Genomic DNA, 22,780 nt, shown 5'->3' with positions numbered 1-22,780 from the left:
AAAAAACCAAAAAAAAACCCATTGCCGTAGCGGAAACTGAAGGACGAAGAAATATTAAAAGCAAACAAAAGCTCCCTCAACAGATGAATGGATAAACACGATGTGGTACACACATACAACAGAACTGTGCCTTGAGAGGGAAGGAAATTCTGACACATGCTACCAACATGGATGAACCTTGAGGCTATATGCTAAGTGAGACAAGCCAGTCACAAAAAGACAAACAGTGTACGATTCCACTGACCTGAGGTACGTAGAATAGTCAAATGCACAGAAACAGAAAGTAAAATAGTTGCCATCTACCGAAAGCCGGTAGCTTCCAGGGGCGGGGGGATGGGGACAGAATTACTGTTTGGTGAGCACTAAGTTTCAGTTTTGCAAGATGATGTAGTTCTGGAAATCTGTTGCTCAACAATGCCTATACTCTTTTTTTTTTTAGACTTTTTTTTTTAAATTTTTTTTTTTATTCATTTTAGAGAGGAGAGAGAAAGGGAGACAGAGAGACAGAGAGGGAGAGAGAGAGGAGAGAGAGAGAAGGTGGGGGAGGAGCTGGAAGCATCAACTCCCATATGTGCCTTGCTTGACCAGGCAAGCCCAGGGTTTCGAACCTGCGACCTCAGCATTTCCAGGTCGATGCTTTATCCACTGCGCCACCACAGGTCAGGGAATGCCTATACTCTTAACATTACTGAGACTGTACTCTTAACATGGCTGAGATGGTGACTTTTATGTTTTGTGTTTTTGTTTTACTTAACATTACTGAGACTGTACTCTTGACATGGCTGAGATGGTAACTTTTATGTTGTGTGTTTTTGTTTTTTTGTCACAAATAATTTTTTTTTTTTTTTTTTTTTTTTTTTACAAATAAAATTTTTAAAAAGTAAAAATAGGCCTGACCTGTGGTGGCGCAGTGGATAAAGCGTCGACCTGGAAATGCTGAGGTCGCCGGTTCGAAACCCTGGGCTTGCCTGGTCAAGGCACATATGGGAGTTGATACTTCCTGCTCCTCCCCCCCTTCTCTCTCTGTCTCTCTCTCCTCTCTCTCCCTCTCCTCTCTAAAAATGAATAAATAAAAAAATTTAAAAAAAAAAAAAAAAAAGGTAAAAACAAAACAAAACCCAGAGAAGAAGACAAGGAAACACTAATACACAAGTGTAAAAGAATGAATGATTTCCAGACTTGTATTTTGACTCCATGTGTGACAGGAAAGTTATTTATTTTCTCTATGTGGGCTATGCTATACCAGGATACCCAAAATATGGCAGGGCACCACAACCTCCCAGTCTCAAGGAAGCTCTGATTAACATGCAAATCCAGGAAAGGCAGCAGGGGCTGGCGGCCAAGATCCTAATTTACAAAGCCAGGCTAGGTCTTGGCCCCACTGAGATGACAATCAAAGCCCAGCCCCCATCGGGGTGATCACTTCATAAGTTCTTTACATGTCTCATCACTATGCTGTACACCTGAAACTAATATAATGTTATATGCCGACCATAACTGAAAATTTAAAATTCATTTTACAGAAACCATCCTCCAAATCCTTTTACAATGGTTACGTGTATCAGATCATCACATTGTACACTTTAAGTATCTTATAATCTTATTTGTCAATTATACCTCCGTAAAGGTGGGGGGGGGGGAACATCCTCCAGAAGGCATCACATGCTTGTGGTTTATGGCACTCGAAGGGTTAACACATTCGACCCCCACCCAGATCAATATATAGTTCATTCCCAGATCCCAGAAGGTTCCCTCTTGCCCCTGCCTCATGTAAACATACCTTCCCCACTATTTTTTATCTCTAAACTATAGATTAACTTATTCTGTTCTTGAACCTCAAAATCACACAGTGGGAATTCTTGTGTGTGGTTCCTTACCTTAAATGCTGTATGTATAAGACTCATGTACATTCCTGCGTGTATCAGTAGTTCGTTTATCTTAATGCTGAGCAGTAGTATTTCATTGCATGATTTACACCATAACTTATTTATCCATTGCACTGATGGACGTTGGGTTGTTTCCAGTTTGAGGTAGTTGTGAATAAAGTTGTTAGAAGCATTTTTTTGTGTGACAGAGACAGAGAAAGACAGAGAGAGGGACAGACAGACAGGAAGGGAGAGAGATAAGAAGCATCAATTCGGCCCTGGCCAGTTGGCTCAGTGGTAGAGCATCGGCCTGGCGTGCAGAAGTCCCGGGTTCGATTCCTGGCTGGGGCACACAGAAGCGCCCATCTGCTTCTCCACCCCTCACCCTCTCCTTCCTCTCTGTCTCTCTCTTCCCCTCCTGCAGCCAAGGCTCCACTGGAGCAAAGTTTGCCTGGGCACTGAGGATGGCTTCATGGCCTCTACCTCAGGCACTAGAATGGCTCTGGTTGTAACAGAGCGACGCCCCAAGATGGGCAGAGCATCGCCCCCTGGTGGGCATGCCGGGTGGATCCCGGTTGGGCGCATGCGGGAGTCTGACTGCCTCCCCGTTTCTAGCTTCGGAAAAATACCAAAAAAAAAAAAGGGCATCAATTCTTCATTGCAGAACCTTAGTTGTTCATTGATTGCTTTCTCATATGTGCCTTAATCGGAGGGCTACAGCATACTGAGTGACCCCTTGCTCGAGCCAGTGACCTTGAGCTCAAGCTGGTGAGCCTTGCTCAAACCAGATAAGCCTGCACTCAAGCTGGCGACCTCGGGGTCTCGAACCTGGGTCCTCCATGTCCCAGTCTGACGCTCTATCCACTGCACCACCACCTGGTCAGGCTGGTTAGAAGCATTCTTGCATCAGCCTTCCAGTGAATATATGTCTGCATTTGTTTTGAGTACATAACCCAGGGGTGGAATCACTCAGTCACAGGGTACTGTATAGTTTTTGTAGAGGCTACTGGTTTCTCAGGTGGTTGGACCAATTTTTAATCTCAATAGCAGTATTAGGGAGTACAAATTGCCAACATTTGTCAGTACTAGGTATTATCAGTCTTTTCAACTTTAACCAATGTGGTATCTCATTGTGGTTTTAATTAGCATATTGCTGATGACTAATGATGTGAGTTTTTACATGAAGACATTAGCCACATGAATATCCTCTCCTGTACAGTGCCAGACAGACCCGGTCTTCAAAGCAAAGGGTTATTTGTTTTGTTTTTAATAAGTAACCACTAGCTGACCACATGCCAGACCCACTTTAGCTCCCTTTTGTAGTAATAGTGTCACTACTTGACAGCAGGGAGAGGAGCGGACTCTGACCTGGACAGCCAACAACGATTGCTCAACTCAACAGCACACAAACCATCATAAGCTCGCTCAGGAAATAAAATTTCCAAAGAGGATTTACAAATAAGTGGCTAAGGCCATTTTATTGGATTCTGTAGTGATAGCATCGCTGTAAAAATTTTTAAAAAAGGTTAAACTAAGGCCCTGGCCAGTTGGCTCAGCAGTAGAGCGTCGGCCTGGCGTGCGGGGGACCCGGGTTCAATTCCCGGCCAGGGCACATAGGAGAAGCGCCCATTTGCTTCTCCACCACCCCCCCTCCTTCCTCTCTGTCTCTCTCTTCCCCTCCCGCAGCCAAGGCTCCGTTGGAGCAAAGATGGCCCGGGCGCTGGGGATGGCTCCTTGGCCTCTGCCCCAGGCGCTAGAGTGGCTCTGGTCGTGGCAGAGTGACGCCCCGGAGGGGCAGAGCATCGCCCCCTGGTGGGCAGAGCTTCGCCCCTGGTGGGCGTGCCGGGTGGATCCCGGTCGGGCGCATGCGGGAGTCTGTCTGACTGTCTCTCCCCATTTCCAGCTTCAGAAAAATACAAAAAAAAAAGGTTAAACTTTTAAGGCAAAAACTTGAAAGTTGGCACTATCAATTAATGATATTTATAACTCAGAAAGCTCAGACACTATCCACGTGGCTGCAACAAACCATCCTGGGGCCTCTAAAGTGGCCACTCCTACGAAACTGAACCCCAGTTGTGTTTCTGTTATCTCTCCTTCCCCCCAGAGCCACGAGCCTTAGGGGAAGCAGGTCCTGCCCCTAGTTCCGAAAGGAGGGTCTAATGAGCCAGCCCTATCTCCCCACCAGGGATTGGCTCAGTACTGGGTGCGGGGCTCAGTTTTGGCCCTTGAAACTTACAGAGATGTTTGTTAGAGGCTCTGGGAATATTTTTTCTCACTCTTCTGAATAAGCTTCCAGAAGCAAATCTCTCTTTGTCATTTGGGGCACTGTTGAGTGTAGAAGTCAGGCTGTGAATCAAGACACCCAACATGCAGAGGTGCAGCCCTAAACTTCAGCCTGAGGATGAACCAACCCCGAATGGAGGAGAACAGAGACCAGGGAATCCCAGGAGAACAGAGACCAGGGAACCCCAGGAGAACAGAGAACAGGGAATCACAGGAAAACACGTGGGAGCCACTGGTTTGAGAGGAATCGGAGGCCTGCCGCATTCGTGTGGCTAAGCACATTTTCATCTAAAATATCAGCAAATAAATTCCGTTGGAAGCTGCAGTTCCTCAGTCAGTCTAGCCACATTTCAAGTGCTCAGTAGTCACGTGGCTTCCGTACTTGACAGGACAGATACAGAATATCAGCAACACCGAGAAAGTTCGATTGGAATGTACAGAATAGCAGCCTGGGTGCAACATCTGAAATCCTATGTTTCTACTAAGTGAGAAAGGTCGCCTGGAACTCCTTGTGTGTGAGAGTGGCAGATAGGAGGGGCTGTGGCCCCCAATTTTGGTGTGCAGAGTCGCCGTCCGGGGAATGGGTGTCTCTACATTTCTGGCCCTCCCCTGTTCCCAGACTGAGCATGGTGCCGTCTTTCCACCCCACACATCTAATTCAGAGAGATGAAGAAACCTATCGTCCGGACTGAGTGCTCGTGGAATTACTTCTGCGCCATGTTTTGGAGAGAATGTGGGGGTCACGGGTTGTGCTGTGTACACCCAGCCATATCTCCAAGCAGCTGGTTTCGTGCCTGCAGTAGTACAACTAGAAACTAGTCCATTGCTCCATAGCTTCCCCCACACACACAGACCCTATCCTTCTTATTCCCTTAAGTTTCTAAACTACTTATTCCCTTGACAAACATATCAGAGACCCACAAGACCAAGGTGCAGCCTAAGAAAACTGCTACTGACCTTGGAAAGCGAGCGTGACGATAATTTCCTGACACGATTTCACAAAGCAGCTTGGGTTTTATAATTTGAGAGGAGGATAAAATAGTTTTATTCTACTATTCCAGTTTTATCCTTGCTGAGTCACTGTTTAGGATCTTCAATGCACCCAACTTTAAAGTCCTCAGTTTCCCCCAGATATTCACATTAAGACTTAACTCACCTCAGCCTGACCAGGCGGTGGCATAGTGGATAGAGTGTCAGACTGGGATGCGGAAAGACCCAGGTTCGAGACCACGAGGTCACCAGCTTGAGCGCCAGCTCATCTGGTTTGAGCAAAGCTCGGCAGCTTGGACCCAAGGTCGCTGGCTCGAGCAAGGGGTTACTCAGTCTGCTGAGAAGGCACGTATGAGAAAGCAATCAATGAACAACTAAGGTGTCGCAACGAAAAACTAATGATTGATGCTTCTCATTTCTTTCCATTCCTGTCTGTCTGTCCCTATCTATCCCTCTCTCTGACTCTCTCTCTGTCTCTGTAAAAAAAAAAGGACTTAACCCACTTCAGACTGACTCACTCTTGTCCCTCAACTAACTAGAATTTCAAACAGGTTTTTTTGTTACATTCTAGATCATAAAGGGAACATTTCACTATGCCGAGAAAAGGAGAAATGGGGCTCCTGGGAAGGTTAATTACATTCACACTGCTTTACAATTTAATGTTTATAGGCTTAAATTAACACAGATATAAAATAACCTGTATGTTCGACCTGAGGGAACAGACACATTTTAAAGGAAAAAATCAGGATAATAAAAAATGTTTCAGTTAAAAAAAAAAAAATATATATATATATATATATATATATAGGCAAAAATAATTTCTCACAGGAGCTTTTTATAAAAGCTCTTGATAGAATATCCACTAACACTCATAAAATTGTAAGGCTTAGAAGGCTTTAAAAAGCTTTACCCAAAAATAATCTTGACTTTGCAAAACACCCATTGTTTCTGTTTAAGCAAATTCATTATTATAAAATGTCAAATTCTCTCTATATTAATGAATTAATATCTATTCTCAACAAAGGCTCAATTAAAATGACAGGATGTTTAGAGAAATTAATGAAAGAATTCTCAACCTCATCAAAAAGAATAAACAAGCAAGAACAGCCAAGATTTTTTTGTGTGTGTATTTTTCTGAAGTGAGAAGCAGGGAGGCAGAGAGACAAACTCCCGCACGCGCCCAGCTGAGATCCACCTGGCATGCTCACCAGGGGGCGATGCTCTGCCCATATGAACTGTTGCTCCGTTGCAATCGGAGCCATTCTAGCACCTGAGGCGGAGGCCATGGAGCCATCCTCAGTGCCTGGGCCAACTTTGCTCCAATGGAGCCTTGGCTGCAGGAGGGGAAGAGAAAGATAGAGAGGAAGGAGAGGGGGAAAGGTAGAGAAGCAGATGATCGCTTCTCCTGTGTGCCCAGGCTGGGAATCGAACCCAGGACTTCCACACACCAGGCTGACGCTCTACTGCTGAGCCAACCAGCCAGGGCCACCAAGATATTTTTAATAAAAAAAAAGTATTAAGAGACAATTTTCTCTACCATATTAAAATGCATTTTTAAAAGATTTTATTTATTGATTTAGAGAGAGGAGAGAGAGAGAGAAGGGGGAGGAGCAGGAAGCATCATCTCATATGTGCCTTGACCAGGCAAGCCCGGGGTTTTGAACTGGCGACCTCAGCGTTCCATGTCAACGCTCCATCCACTGCACCACCACAGGCCAGGCTTAAAGTGCATTTTCAAACTTAGCTAATTTTTAAGTGTGATAACTAACATGAGAATAAGAAGATCAATGAAACAAACAGAACATACAGAGATAATATATACTATGAAAGAATTTTATTCATGATAAAGGTGGCTTTTTAAGTCGACAGGGAAAGGATGAATCAGTTGGTACAACTGGCTTGATGTCTGGAATAGAGGTTAAATTTCTCCTTCACACCATGTGGCAGAGCAATAATGGACACCTCCCCCTGGAAAAGTCCATGTCCCAACCCCAGAATCTGTGAAAACATGACAGCACACGGCGAAAGGGACTTTGTAGATGGAATTAAGATTACAGACCTTAAGATGAGGACATTATCCTGGATGGTCTGGGGAGCCCCATCTAGTCACGTGAACCCTTAAAGTAGGACACATTCTCTAGCTGGAGAGAGATGCCAGGGGTCAAGAGGGCACAAGAGAAGCAGCAGAAGACACGAAGTGTGAGGAAGACTGGCATGCCTTGAGGATGGAGAGGGGGTGATGTGATGAGGAAGGTTAAGCGGCCGTGGAAACAGAGGCTCCTGGGCTGACAGTCAGTGAGGAAACAGGACCCTCAGCCCCACAGCTGCGGGGAACTGGACCTGGCCAACAGCACGAAGGAGCCCGGAAGAGGATTCTTTGCCAGCCAGCCAACACGTTGATATCAGCCTGGTGACAGCTGCCAGGCTCACCCAGGCTTCTGACCTACAGACTGTGGCGTAGTTATGTAATCTGTGTCATTACAAGCCGCTGAGTTAGTGATCGTTTGTTATGGCAACAATAGAAAACTGGTACACATCATATATCAAAATCCATTCTGAATGAATGAAAAAATATTAGCGTAAAAAACTTAAAAACCACAGCCTACGTTGTTTTGTTGTCGATCTACTATGTTGTACACCTGAAACTAATATGAAATAATATAGAATGTCGACTGTAATTGAAAAATACAATTTCTTAAAACCCACGGTAATAAAAAGGAACAAGCTGCTGATGCACACGGCAGCAAAAAAAGAATATCAAAAGCATTAGGTTGAGCAACAGACACACAAAAAAGCATGTACTTGTGATTCCACTTAGATCAATTTCTAGAACTGGCAAATTTAAGAAATCAAAGGGAAACGATTTCTTTATTATGGGGGGTGGAAACGTTCTATATTTTCACTGGGGTGGTGACCATATACACATTTGTTAAAGCTCAGTAAACAGTACACCTAAAATCTGTGCCTTTCATCACAAGCAAATACCTTATTTTTGTTAAAAGAAAGCATTGAGAAAAACCATAAAAGCACTAAGAGAAAATATAAGTATACATTTTAGATCACCTGCAACAGCTCTAGGGGAAAATTCAGTAATATCTAATAAGTGACCTGTATACATGGCCTTTGACCCAGCAATTCCACTTCTGGGGATCGATATTCCAGACTGATTGCACACACAGGAAATGGCAGACATACAAGACTATTCACTGTCAGACTGTTATAATAATAAAAGCCTGGGACCAACCTTAATGCCCATCAGCAGGAGACTGGTTTAGTAAATTAAAATGCAGCTCCCACACAGAGTATAACACAAGTGTGAAAGAAAGAGAGAGAGAAAGAAGGAATGCAGATGTTTTCTATGTACTGACTTGCAAAACACTACAAAATATATTTTTAAAAAGCAAATGCAGCCTGACCTGTGGCGGCGCAGTGGATAAAGTGTTGACCTGGAAATGCTGAGGTTGCCGGTTCGAAACCCTGGGCTTGCTTGGTCAAGGCACATATAGAACTTGATGCTTCCTGCTCCTCCCCCCTTCTCTCTGTCTCTCTCTCCCTCTCTGTCTCTCTCTCCCTTTCTCTCTCCTCTCTAAAATTGAATAAATTAAAAATAAATAAATAAAAAGCAAATGCAGAGGCCCTGGCTGGTTGGCTCAGTGGTAGAGTGTCAGCTTGGCATACAGGAATCCTGGGTTCGATTCCCGGCCAGGGCACACAGGAGAAGCGCCCATCTGCTTCTCCACCCCTCCCCCTCTCCTTCCTCTCAATCTCTCTCTTCCCCTCCCGCAGCGAGGCTCCATTGGAGCAAGGCTAGCCCGGGCACTGAGGATGGCTCCATGGCCTCTGCCTCAGGCGCTAGAATGGCTCTGGTCGCAACAGTGCAACACCTCAGATGGGCAGAGCATCGCCCTCTGGTGGGCATGCTGGGTGGATCCCGGTCAGGCGCATGTGGGAGTCTGACTGCCTCCCCGTTTACAACTTCAGAAAAATACAAAAAAAGAAAAAGCAAATGCAGAACAGTGTGTGTACATTATGCTCCCTTTTGTGAAAAATTTAAAAACAGAGGGAAGGGCTGAATAAGAACATATATTTTCATTTGCTGGTATATGCATAAAGAAATCGTGGAAGGATCCACCAGAAATAAAATTATTTACTCTTATTAGGGAGTGTGGTGGAGGAATGAGAAGGGAGTCCTACTCCCTCCTTTTCGCTGTAAACAGATTCCTGCATGTGCCCAACCAGGATCCACCCAGCATGCCCACCAGGGGGCAATGCTCTACCCATCTGGGGCATTGCTGCATTGTGACTGGAGCCATTTTAGTGTCTGAGGCGGAGTGCATGGCGGAGTGCATGAGGATGGCCTCAGTGCCCAGGCCAACTTTTTTCCAATGGAGCCCTGGCTGCAGGAGGGGAAGAGAGAGACAGAGAGGAAGGAGAGGGAGAGGGGTGGAGAAGCAGATGGGCGCTTCTCCTGTGTGCCCTGGCCAGGAATCGAACCTGGGACTTTCACATGCCAGGCCAATGCTCTACTGCTAAGGCCAGGGCTATAACTGTCAAATTCTATATGTTTTGATTCCTCTTTTTTTTTTTTTTTTAGTGAGATAGAGAGGGAGAGGGACAGACAGGGACAAGATAGACAGGAAGAAAGAGTAATGAGAAGCATCAATTCTTCGTTGCATCACCTTAGTTGTTCATTGATTGTTTTCTCATATGTGCCTTGATCGGGTCTCCAGCCGAGTCAGTGACCCCTTGCTCAAGCCAGCAACCTTGGGGTCATGTTTATGATCCCATGCTCAGGCTGGTGACACCGTACTCAAGCTGGTGAGCCCACACTCAAACTGGTGACTTCAGGGTTTTGAACCTGGGTCCTCAGCATCCCAGGCCAATGCTCTATCCATTGCTCGGCTGCCTGGTCAGGCAATGTTTTGATTATTAAATTACATAAATTCAAAAGATTTAATGCATCAAAAATTGTATGTAGGCCCTGGCCGGTTGGCTCAGTGGTAGAGCGTCAGCCTGGCGTGCAGGAGTCCCGGGTTCGATTCCCGGCCAGGGCACACAGGAGAAGCGCCCATCTGCTCCTCCACCCCCCCCCCTTCCTCTCTGTCTCTCTCTTCCCCTCCCGCAGCCGAGGCTCCATTGGAGCAAAAAGATGGCCCGGGCTCTGGGGATGGCTCCTTGGCCTCTGCCCCAGGCGCTAGAGTGGCTCTGGTCGCGACAGAGTGACGCTCCGGATGGGCAGAGCATTGCCCCCTGGTGGGCGTGCCAGGTGGATCCCGGTCGGGCGCATTCGGGAGTCTGTCTAACTGCCTCCCTGTTTCCAGCTTCAGAAAAATAAATTTAAAAAAAATTGTATGTAATCTTCACATCTGAGAAAGCCATTCTAATGATAATGAAAACAGAAACCATACAGTGATAGTCAGGAAGTCATAAAAAATTTAGAACTTCTGTACATCAAAAAGCTCCACAAATAGTTTAATAACACCCTACATCAGCAAGATTATAGGTGGAGAGTCATCAACATGTACTGCTGATAGCAGAATTAGGTGGAGAAGTATCTGTCTATAGAAACATTAAGTGCACACACTGTTCACACAGCTCTTTAGCCTCAGGGGATTTATTCTACAAACATATTTCACTTAAGTACATGAGGGTATTCACTGCCTCGTTCTCTGTAAAAGCAAAAACAGTACAAATCCAAAAGCCCAACAACTGGATTTTTTTTTTAATTCAGTGTGAGGAGGGGAGACAGAGACAGACTCCCACATGCACCCCAACCAGGATCCACTAGGGGGCGATGCTCTGCCCATCTGGGGCATTGCTCCATTGCTCAGCAACCGAGCTCTTCTTAGCTCCTGAGGCGGAAGCCATAGAGCCATTCTCAGCACCCAGGGCCAACTCACTCCTCTCGAGCCATGGCTTCACGAGGAGAAGAGCGAGAGGAGAGACAGAGAGAGAGAAGCGAGACGGGGAGGGGTGGAGAAGTAGATGGGTGCTTCTCCTGTGTGCCCTGACCAGGTATCAAACCCGAGACATCCACATGCCGGGCCAACACTCTACTGCTGAGCCAACCGGCCAGGGCCCAACAATTGGATTTTATATTTTAATAAATGGGACAGCTTAGTACAGAACACCATACAGTTCTTAAAACTATAAGGCAGATCTAGATAAAGAGATGTTAAAATACACAATTAAGGTGAATAAAGTTAAGTTGGAGAACAATTTATAGAGCAACTTGGAGAGCTTAAGAATATATTTGTGTGTGTGTGTGTACACTTGAGATATGAGGAGGATTTTTTAAAGGACACTTAAGAAATGAACAAGAGTGGTCAACTTTGGGAAGTAGACATGGGAATGGGGAGAACACTCATGAAATGTGACAGAATGAATTTCTGTTGTCTTAAGTCACCCAGTTTGTGGTACTTTTTGTGTTTGCAGCTCTAGGAAGCTAATACAACACCTTTCTGAATATGTTCACAGAATCATATAAATAGAAAGGGTCTAATAAAGTGAGATGCTTAGACTAAAATTACTAGAGCAAAGAACCCCAGCTCAGAGATTCGAGGGTCTGACCAAAGTCACACAGCACTGAGTGAGCCCTGGAGATGAAACCCTAGCTTATCCCCCCCCCCCCCCCCGCCCGCCCTCCAGCACCCTGGTCCATACCACCTGAGAGTAGGCAGGAATCCCAGGACCAGAACTCAGGTCTTGCCCCAGTTCATGGGGGTTCAGGGTAATGGTGTGAGCTATGGCAGCCGCTGCATGCAATTTGAGTGTAAACCCTGCAACATTTACAGAACCTTTGCTTTGTTGGCTCAGCAAAGAGAAGAGTATTTGCTAAAAAAATTAGCCCGTGTATTTGCCTGTTTTCACAGGGTTTTCCTGAAATCACCAGTCAGTTTGGCAGCTATAGCTAAGAGAATCAGTGACACTCGAGGCCTCGGATGGTGGGCGGGAGGCATCAGTGCTGACACATGTGAAAATGGCCCCAATCTCTCTCTGTGATTGTCCCTTTGGGAAGAAGGGCCCAGCACCTGCTCACTGGCCCTAATAAACCTTTTTCAGCAGGACTGTCACCAGGCAGGCTCCCTCCGGGAGGACTGTTCAGCTCACGGCAGAGGCAGTGGTGGGATTCAAGTAAATTAACAACCAGTTCTCTGCCCTAGTCACCGCTGCAAGTATAAAAAACAAGTATACCGAAAGGTAGTTTATGATTTCCTGCATTTAATAATTAAATAAGAACGATAAGAGAGGTACACAAAACTAGATTGTTGTAAGAGTTTTAAAATACTAATGAAAAAATATTAAATAATACCTGACAAAAGATAATAAAACTGTTAGTTAAGATATTTCCATAGTGCTTCTTGACTGGCGTCCTCACTTGCAATTTTTTTCACCTATGGGCAGAATGAGCATTACTACAGGCGCTTAGAATACGCTGTTGCACAGATCAGCATTAAAAAAAGAGTAAGGAATGTCAATTTGTGATTTCCACATGGGGCGGCTGCCCAGGCGCCCACCTTCGAGAGAACCCTGATGACAAGTGCCGTTTTAACAACCGGTTCGCCAAACTCAACAAAAAATTAAGGATCGGTTCTGCCGAACCCTTGCAAACCGGCTGAGTCCCACAGCTGTGCAGAGCCCTTCTCAGAGCACAGCGGGGCACAGAGGCCACCGGGCACCTGAGCACCAGACCCGCAGGCTGAGCCCCTGCGAAAGGATGTTTTCTTGTGTGTGTGTGTGTGTGTTTTTTTGTATTTTTCTGAAGCTGGAAACGGGGAGAGACAGTCAGACAGACTCCCGCATGCTAGCGCCTGGGGCAGAGGCCAAGGAGCCATCCCCAGTGCCCGGGCCATCTTTGCTCCAATGGAACCTTGGCTGCGGGAGGGGAAGAGAGAGACAGAGAAGGAGAGGGGAAGGGGTGGAGCAGCAGATGGGTGCTTCTCCTGTGTGCCCTGGCCAGGAATCGAACCTGGGTCCCCCACGCACACCAGGCCGATGCTCTACCGCTGAGCCAACCGGCCAGGTCCGCGAAAGGATGTTCCACTGGGACTTCAGGAGCAATTCCTCTGGGGGTGGCTGAGGCAGGAGGCGCCAGACAGACTCAGCCTTGCCCCCTACCCTGCAAAGAAAAGCCCCTTTGGGGTGACAGAATACGATACCCAGAGACAGGAGAGGCAGGGAGCAAGAGGGAGGCCATGACCTCCGAGGCCCAGGTGCTCACCTGCCCCTTCCCTAATTACCGAAGACATCACCAGCCTTCTAGAACTTTCCTCCGTTGCCTAAGGAGTTTGTTTCTTCTCTCAGTCGCTAGAAAGGAAAGGAGAGTGGCTTGCCTCTTTCACTGCTCTCTATGACTTCACGTTCAACAAGGTCCGCCTCACGGGGTCCTGCCCCCGCCCCAAAGCTCCATGCGGACACCTCTGTTTTTCTGCTTTTTCCCCAGTAGACTGTGCTCTTCGGGCTGACACTGCATCTTCCTAAGTCTTACTATTTCTGCAACCCGAGGGCTCAGCGTGGCTGCGTGAAGACGCGGTCTTCTGGCACTTTATTTACTTCTCGGAGACAGATGATTAAGCTGGAGGAATGGGAAAGGGAGAAATGTTTGGGGGGGAGGGGTTCATTTCAATGGTGGTTTTGGATTTCTGACCGTCTCCTGGAAAGCCAAGAAATGTTGAACTGTCAGCTGTTCCCTTAGAGGACACAAATTTAATAAAAACCCAACCACACAAAGCACAAACCAGAAACCACCAGATACATCCAACCAAAATAAAACTGCCCAAGTTGCTGACTGCTTGGGGAAAAGGCAGGAGAAAGATGTTTACATATTTATAAGCACCTGTTGAGAATTCAATGGTCAGCAAATAGTTCCACATACCCCCGGTGGAATTATAGCCCCAGAGATTCAGAAAAACTTACAGCAGCCCTTGCTGGAGAGCTTGGTTGGTTGGAGCATCGTCCCTAATTGCAGAGGATGCTGGTTCGGTTCCCCTTCCTCTCTCACTAAAATCAATAAATAAAAAAAGAAATAAAAAAAAAAGAAAAGAAAGGCTCACAGCAAAAAAAAAAAAAATCCTGTTAATTCATTTGGAACTAGCAAACAATAACATTTGCACACACAGAAAATAAATCAAAAGGAACCTGAACAGGGTTGCCAGCTCTTTCTTTTGCTAAGTAACATTTTTTTAAGTGTACTATCTTTGCCTGACCAGGCAGTGGCGCAGTGGATAGAGCACGGCCCTGGGACACTCAGGACTCAAGTTCCAAACCCAAGGTCGTCCGGCTTGAATGCTGGCTCATCAGACTTGAGCGTGGGCTCACCAGCGTGAGCGGGGAGTCGATGATGGCTTGAGCAGGAGATCAGACATGATCTCATAGTCACTCGCTTGAGCCCAAAGATCGCTGGCTTGAACCCAAGTTCTCTGGCTTGAGCAAAGGGTCAAGCTGGAGCCACCTGGGTCAAGGCACGTATGAGAAGCAATCAATGAACAACGAAAGTGGCGCAACTACAAGTTGATGTTTCTCATCTCTCTCCCTTCCTGTTTGTCTCTCTTTCTGTCTCTCTCCATCTCTCTCTTAACAAATAATAAATAAGTAAATAGATAGATAGATAGAGTACTATCTTCTCTCCCCCATAATTTCAAAAAAGAAGGAATATTTTAACTATAAAAAAAAAAGAAGGAAAATGTAAACTTGGGCTAAAGCAAACCATTCTCAAGGAAGGACGAGCTAAGAAGCTGAGAGCATGTTTTAGTCTTGGACAGTGTGCAGATGGTTTGGACCCTGAAAGGCAGGTGTTCCAAGTCCCTAAAACCATGCCAGGTCCCTGGAAGATGCTCAAGAAATATCACTAAAGGGCAAAGATGGATCAACTTCAACTCCTGGGTCAGCAGCAGATCATTTGGCCCCCAAAGAGAAGGCCATGAGGAGGTCTCCCTTCCCGTTGTTAGTCAGTAAAGAGCACAATTTCTCCTCGGTATGCGCCCCAAAGTGCCAATTTTCCACATTGCTACTTGAATGAGAGCAGTCTAAGATAGCTACGTAATAACAAGTACAATTTATTGAGCACTTACTCTGTTCCACACACTAAGCCCTTCTTGGGCATTTTCTCATGGACTGTCCCTGACAGTACCAGTGAGAGATGTATAATTATCCCAATTTCCCAGGTCAGAAAACAGGTTTAATCAAGGTGAAGGGATTTCTCCAAGCAAGGCACAAAATCCATGTCAAAATCGGTGTTCATGAGCCCCAGAAGAGATGAGGTGAACAAGAGGTGAGGGCAATTGGGTGGAAATCAGAAGATAGCCTTTAAAATTCCAATCAAATCCCTGCCAAAGCAAAACCAAAGCGCCCAGAAAGTTAGCATTCCACACTTTGCCTCAAGACAAATGAGGAAGTTAGGCATCAGCCAACACAAATCTTTTTTTTTCTTCTTTTTATTCAGTGAGAAGAGGGGAAGCAAAAAGACAGACTCCCATATGTGCCCTGACTGGGATCCACCGCACAAGCCCATGAGGGGGCAGTGCTCTGCCCATCCGGGGCATTGCTCCGTTGCTCAGCAATCGAGCTCTTCTTAGCACCTGACGTGGAAGCCACGGAGCCATCCTCAGTGCCTGGGGCCAACTCACTCCTATTGAACCATGGCTGTAGGAGGAGAAGAGAGAGAGAGAGAGAGAGAGAGAGAGAGAGAGAGAGAGAGAGAGAAGGAAGCAAGAGGGGAAGGGGTGGAGAAGCAGATAGGTGCTTCTCTTGTGTGCCCTGACTGAGAATCGAACCTGGGACATCCTCACACCAGGTGATGCTTTACCACTGAGCCAACCGGCCAGGGCTGCTCATAAATCTTAACTCAGTACCTAGGCTAAATCCAGGCTGCCCAACACGTGCCATGTGCCTTTCCTATTCCCCACTCTCCCCAAAGCACATGGGAGCTATAGATGACTAAAGTTCGTACAGTTTGGAGCAGTCCCAAAGAGGCTCCTGTGGCAGCCCTGGAACAAAGGTGCTTTCTCATTTACAGGAGGACGTGAGTTGAATAATAGCAGCCCAGTCATCTTCTCCTCCAGATCCCTCCCCAAACCCTCTGTAATACTTTAAATGCTGGTTAACGGCCTCCATGCTACCTTCCACCCTCATGACCAGAGTAATCTACTTCTCCCTCAATCTGAATGAAGGGCAAGACAAACCCAGCAAAGACGCTAAAACACCACCCACTGTGGCATGGGGAGGGTCCAGAGGTGCCCAGGAAATTCCCATAGACAAAACAGTATTCCTGCCTGACCAGGATATGCAGTGGATAGAGCATCGGACTGGGATGCGGAAGGACCCAGGTTCAAGACCCCGAGGTCGCCAGCTTGAGTGCGGACTCATCTGGTTTGAGCAAAAGCTCAGCAGCTTGGACCCAAGGTCGCTGGCTCGAGCAAGGGGTTACTCGGTCTCCTAAAGGCCCACAGTCAAGGCACATATGAGAAAGCAATCAATGAACAACTAAGGTGTCATAATGCGCAACGAGAAACCAATGATTGATGCTTCTCATCTCTCTGTTCCTGTCTATCTGTCCCTGTCTATCACTCTCTCTGACTCTCTCTCTGTCTCTGTAAAAATAAAATAAAATAAAATAAAATAAAATAAAATAAAATAAAATAAAATAAAATAAAGCAAAAAGAGGTGAGAAGAGGTAAGACTTAGAGGGGAGAAGAAAAGGCACATTAGAGTCCTTGGCCGGGTAGCTCAGTTGAGTAGAGCGTTATCCCAATGCACCCAGTTTGCGGGGTTTGGTCCCCAGTCAGGGCACATACACGAATCAACCAATGAATGCATAAATAAATGGAACAACAAATCGATGTCTCTTTCTCTCCCCTTACCTTTCCTCTCTCTCTAAAATCAACCATTAAAATAAATGTTTAAAGGCACATTAGACAGAAGGTCTGAGGAACAGATTAAGGAGAACCTTAGTACCTGACCAACGAGTTCAGACTTGAGTGAGCCCTGAAGTCATCAAAGATTGAGCCTCCAGGTAGAGTGGACCCAGGTAGATGGGCAGAGGATAAGCTGGCCCAAGAGTGACCAAAGAATGCCCCAGAGGCCACAGCGAGACACAAAGCTCATCCCAGATCATGACTATGATCCAAGGATTCTTGCTGCCGTGAATCAAATGGCCGGTATAGCACTGAGATTACCCACGTTCCCTGCGTTTTTTCAGTTTTCTCCAAAATGGCCCGGCTTCCTCTGAAGGGGAACAGAATATGATCCCCTAAATGTGTTATTTTGGCATATTATTTTGAATTAAAGGTATTGAGAAACAGCCAGTGCAAGAAGCACATCCTGGTCCTCTTTTGTGACAAATCTCTCTTGTGAAAGGTACTGCCCCTCTACCAGGAGGGTAGAAGGCATTCTTAGAACCACAGACAGAGAATTTAGGGCAGAGAAGGCTGTATAAATAAATAAACCTTGTTACTTCTTCACCAATTTACTACCCCAAACCCAAACCCCTTTGTCTTGTCAATTTTTCATAAATATATTGTTTCTTTGTCTAAAAGGTACAAATGCTTCTTGCTTTAGTCGCTTCTCTGAGTCTCCTAGTATTTTATGGTCCGCCTATACATACAAAATTAATTTTATGTTTCCCCTGTTGATCTGTTTTCTGTCAATTTAACTATTAGAACAGCCAAAGAACCTTGCAGGGAAGAAGGGAAATTCTTTTTCCACCCCTACATCCCCAAAATATCACCCACGTTGTCTAGGGATAGCAATCCTGCTCCCCTTCCAAACGCTACTCCCATTGACGGGAGGACCCAGTGCTTTAAAAAAGAAAAACATCTCAATCCAAATGTCTTTAGAACTTCAAACATAGACACAGCTAAACCCAGACTTGGTTTGGCTCTGAAAGGTACACAGGAGTCACACCTGCTCACCAGGCTCACCGGAGCTCAGACAAACATGCCCTAGTGAGTACAGGCGGGAAATGATACTGACGCTCAACAAACGCCCAGGCAAAAGAGGGAGTTGATTCAGGTAAACTGGGTCAGGGTGTCACAGGTAAGGCTCATTCACACTTCCAAATAAGGAAACAAGCCAATGCTTACTTAAGATATTTAGACCAAGTCTGACCAGGCGGTGGCGCAGTGGATAGAGTGTCGACCTGGGACACCAAGGATCTAAGTTCTAAACCCTGAAGTCACCAGTTTGAAGGCCAAGGTCACTGGTTTGAACCCAAGGTCGCTGGCTTGAGCGAGGGGTGACTGGCTCAAATGGATCCCCTTCCCCATCAAGGCACATATGAGAAAACAAACAATTAATAACTAAAGTGCCGCAACAAGGAGTTGATGCTTCTCATCTCTCTCCCTTCCTGTCTGTCTGGCTGTCTGTCTCCGTATCATGCCTGGACAGGCAGAATGGACACCCTCAGCAACCAAAGGAAGAAAGCCATTCTTGGTTTAGGCACTGTGACATTTTGGGTTTCCAGAGATGTCTGTCTGCCTGGTTCGATACTTTTGTTTAAAGTTTTAAACCTGAATGTTCTCCCTGCCACTGCCACTGTCCCCACCATCAATCTCAGCTAAAACTTAAAGTGTCATCTTTGCTAAGGAGACTGATTTCCCCTCCAATTCCTCTCTCATTTCTGATAAGGATCTTTTTAACCTTAAGAACCTCAGGCTGCCCTCTGAGGAAACGTGATCCAGAAACTAGGAGCCTACTGGCAGCTGTGTCCCTGGCTGGAAAACGTGGGCCAGGGCACTGACCCGCGAGTCCCACTTCCCCATCTGAAAAAGCAGAGGAGAACTTTTTCCTCCAGGTCAATGAAAACAATGCCACAGGCTTGACAATGGCCGGAGGTCCACACCCAACCTCCACTTTGGTTCTTAACAACATCCTAGGATCACTTTATCTTCCCCACCCAAACACAGGCCCTGCAGGCTCTACTCTGGCTCTCCAAAAGAAACTTCATCCCAAGAAACGAAAATACAATCATCGGAGGGCATACACCACAGCAATGGGCCTTTTTGGTAGCAGCCACCAGAAAACAGAACTAATCACCAAGGAGAAGTTTAAGACTCCCACAAAGGCAAAGCTTCTATTTGGTCCCTGAAAGCCAGAGAGGCCAAGAAGTCAAGAGTACCAGCATGTAATCCCAGATTCACCACTAACGACTAATAGGTGATGGGCCTCAGTGTCTTCATCTATAAAATGTTCATGGCCCAGCTCCTGCTACTGCAGGTGTGCACTTCTGAGCGGTGACTTAAAGAACCCCCTTTCGAATGTATACACTCAGAGTTTGTGTCAGCCTAGCAGCACTCTCCTGTCTTCTTCTTTAACAAAAGAAAAAGAAAAAAAGGCGTGATGGTAAGGAACCATTATTCCCCTACCCGCACCAGCCAGCGCTCACACAAGGCCCCACTGGGCTCATAGCAAGCAGACAAGTGGCTGCGGGCAGACAGAACCAGCATAACCAGAAGCATCCTGTCTGCCTTTGTAGACACTACTGGTGTGAACCACAATACAGCCATGTCCTGTAGTACTTCCATTCCTCAAGCAGTGATTTCCTTACTCCAGTACGAGTATCAGCCTGACCAGGCAGTGGCGCAGTGGATAGAGCGTTGGCCTGGGACACTAAAGGACCCATGTTTGAAACCCTGAGGCCACAGGCTTGAATGCAAGCTCACCAGCTTGAGTGCGGGGTTGCCAGCTTGAGCATGGAATCATAGACATGAGCCCATGGACGCTGGTTTGAGCCCAAAGGACCCTGGCTTGAAGCCCAAGGTTGCTGGCTTGAGCAAGGGGTTATTGGCTCAGCTGGAGCTCCCTGGTCAAGGCACATATGAGAAAGCAATCAATGAACAACTAAGGTGCCGCAAATATGACTTGATGCTTCTCATCTCTCTCCCTTCCTGTCTGTCTTTTTCTCTCTATCTCACTAAAAAAAAGGGGGGGTGAATATCAGCCTCTATTTCCCGGACACCAACTCCTCCCTTCCAAAGTTACTTCCCAGGGAAAAACTGATGTTCCCCTTGGCCTCTCTAGTGAACACAGAAAATATCATTTTGCCTGACCCAATAGAGAAAATAAATATACTGTAACGCTCTTGTTGCAGTTTCATACTTATTGATGTATATGGGTGGATGCAGTCTCTATTGCTGGTCTTGATCCAAAGGAAACCGAGAACCCCATATGCCTAAGAAATGAGATGACTCTGGGGACGAATGCCACGCACCCCGCTCCCACCTCCATCCCCTGTGGAAGATGCAAGGGCCACCAAAGGGTACTGAGAACTCAAGCACCCACCCTGCAATTCTACAAAATAGAACTGACCAGAAAACAGTTCAAACAAACTTTTGACTCTTCTTCAAGGTGGTACTTCCTACAAAGTACAAAACAGGACGCTCAACAAAAGACTAAGCTATCTGGGTAAACAGCCTTGCCTAAGAAAGGTGCCTGGCACCCAGGAGGCTCAACACTCAGCAGCCGGGGAGACCTTGCTGGCAGGCAAGCCCCTTCGCTCCCTGATAAATCTTCCAGCTAAGGACTACTGATTGGGCCAATAGCAACAGGGCTGGGAAGTAGAGACCTCGGAGCCCCCTTTCTCTCTCCTCTTTTTAAAGATATTTTCGTTATTATTCAAATTGCACATTTCCCCAAAAAATATTCCCCAGGAGCCACCAAAACTTGCTGCCTCCCAGAAACAAACCCAGATGGGAAGGGGGCTGGCCCGCGCTGCACTCTGAAAGATAGGCGCTATTTCAGCGGGGTTGCACATGCCTAGGGCTCCCCGTAGGTGCGCCGAGCGCGCCTCCCAAGCCCCAGGCTCTGAGCCCACGTTTGAAAACGATCGGAAGCAGAAGCCGGGGCTTTTGGGGACATCGCTGCTTGGCCCTGGGCCCCCGCTGCTCCCCCCACCTTAGACTCGTTTAGCCGAGGACTGTGGACAGTGCAGCCCCTTTCCGGCAAGCGCAGCTCACGATCGGTGGGCTGGGCAAGAGGCCCGCCCGGGGCTGGAATCGCGAACCGCCCGCCACTGGCAGCGGCCACTCTCCAAGTTCCCCGCAAATCCCGCCCAGCGCCCGGGAGCCTGCCAGCCCGAGTGCGTGCCCGGGGGCGCGTCCGCAGGTCCTCTCATCAGAATGTGCTAGTGGCTCCGGGGTCCGCCCGCGAGCCGCAGGTTCGGTCCCCGGGTGGGGACCGGGCAGGCCGCGCGCCGCCGCAGTCCTGTCGCAGCGCGTGCCCTCGACCCCCGGGACCCGGAAGGCCAGAGCCATCCCCCGCTCCAAACCCGCGCGACAGGCCGGGGTCTGCACCTGGATGAGCGCGGGGCCCTGGGGGATAGCCCGCTCGGCCTCCGCCTCGTGGGTCGCCAGCCCCGCTGGGTGGCCGCTTCTCGCCGGGAAGAGGCATGGGACGGGAAGACCAGAGGCTGCCCCGCGCTTCCCGTGCCGCTTACGCACCTAATTGCCCGTGGGTCCCACATGGCCGGGGCCTGAGGGCTCGCGCCCGGCCCGCCACCACCGCCGCCGCCGCCTTCCCGGGAGCTGCTTCCCCGCTTCCCCGCAGGCTGGGCGCCGCGGGCGGTGCGGAAGCCCGAGAGCTGCGGCCCTGGGCAGGGGCGGCGCAGTGCAGCGGCCCCGGAGCCCGCGCTGAGACGAGCTGGGCGGGGGCGCAGGGACCCCGATGGCCAGCTGTGTGCGGCCGCAGACCTATTCCAAGTTTCCACGTAGTTGCGAGAGCCCGAAGACTGTCACGTGCACGTCGCCACTGGGTGGGAGGGGGTGTTTGTCACTGTGCAAAAGAGTCTTTTCGACGTCTCTTAAGAAGCGTATATGTGAGCGCTCCAATGGGGTGTCTCTTGGTCGCCTTTGAAGAGCCGGTGCTTTGGGCAGGTCACCAGGGGGCTGACCACACACACACCTGCAAGGACATGTTTGGGTGAACTTGTAGGGCTAGTCAGGCCGGAAGAAATCAGACCCCCACGACAGGAATCTGGCCTATGGCTTCGATGCCTGTTTTTTTGGAATCTGGCCTCTGGCTTCCATACCTGTGTCCTTGGAATCTGACCTCCGGCTTTGATACCCATTTCCTTGGACACCTTGCCAGTTAGTCACCTCCCTATCACTTATCTGAACATTCTGTTACTCAGTCATTAATCACCCCCCCCCCCCAATTGTTTATCCACCACAGGTAACAAGTTCTCCCCCTGCAGCAGGAAATAACGCCAAGCCCCTGTCCTTCCGATATGTGCTAGGGCTTTTTTTTTTCTCTTGGGGCTGAAGCCACTTCGGACTCCAACCATCTGTTTGCAGATGCATAAATAAATTTCTTATAAAACTCATCAGGCCTTGTGCGTCCCGCCTCTGGCGACCTAACACCATTCTGCTGGCTTCAGTCAGGCCAATGTCAACACAAGGGCTTTGACAGGCCTGTCTTTCCCTGGGGCCCCTCCTACACAGAAAGCGGACAGTGAGCCTGTGGTCACCAAACCTGGTGAATTAGCCATCTCACTCAGCTCTTTGTTGGATGCCCTGTACTTACCCTGAGCTCCAGCCTCCATCCTTGGGGCTCTAGGGATCCAGGTGGGCAGAAGCTGGCGAGGTCTCCGACTTCCTAACACTCACTGTGGTGTCCATGGCACCTGCCATTGAGTGTGTCTCTCACCACCA

The 22,780-nt window shown here is 47.8% G+C and overlaps 1 protein-coding gene across 1 annotated transcript in view; it reads right to left on the bottom strand.

The window, feature by feature from the left end:
• TRANK1 (tetratricopeptide repeat and ankyrin repeat containing 1) overlaps nucleotides 1–21,692 on the bottom strand; it is a 112,444-nt gene extending 90,752 nt beyond the window's left edge. Inside the window, exons 1-2 of the mRNA XM_066244744.1 lie at nucleotides 21,572–21,692; nucleotides 14,055–14,138 (exon numbers count right to left, since the gene is read on the bottom strand). Coding sequence (XP_066100841.1) covers nucleotides 14,055–14,138; nucleotides 21,572–21,594 — 107 coding nt within the window. The 5' untranslated portion in view covers nucleotides 21,595–21,692. The remainder of the gene's footprint in view (nucleotides 1–14,054; nucleotides 14,139–21,571) is intronic.
• Nucleotides 21,693–22,780: the final 1,088 nt, after the last annotated feature.

Source organism: Saccopteryx bilineata, chromosome 10 (genome assembly GCF_036850765.1).
Source record: "Saccopteryx bilineata isolate mSacBil1 chromosome 10, mSacBil1_pri_phased_curated, whole genome shotgun sequence".
Classification (NCBI taxonomy): Eukaryota; Metazoa; Chordata; class Mammalia; order Chiroptera; family Emballonuridae; genus Saccopteryx; species Saccopteryx bilineata.
This window is presented reverse-complemented; position numbering and strand designations above follow the sequence as displayed.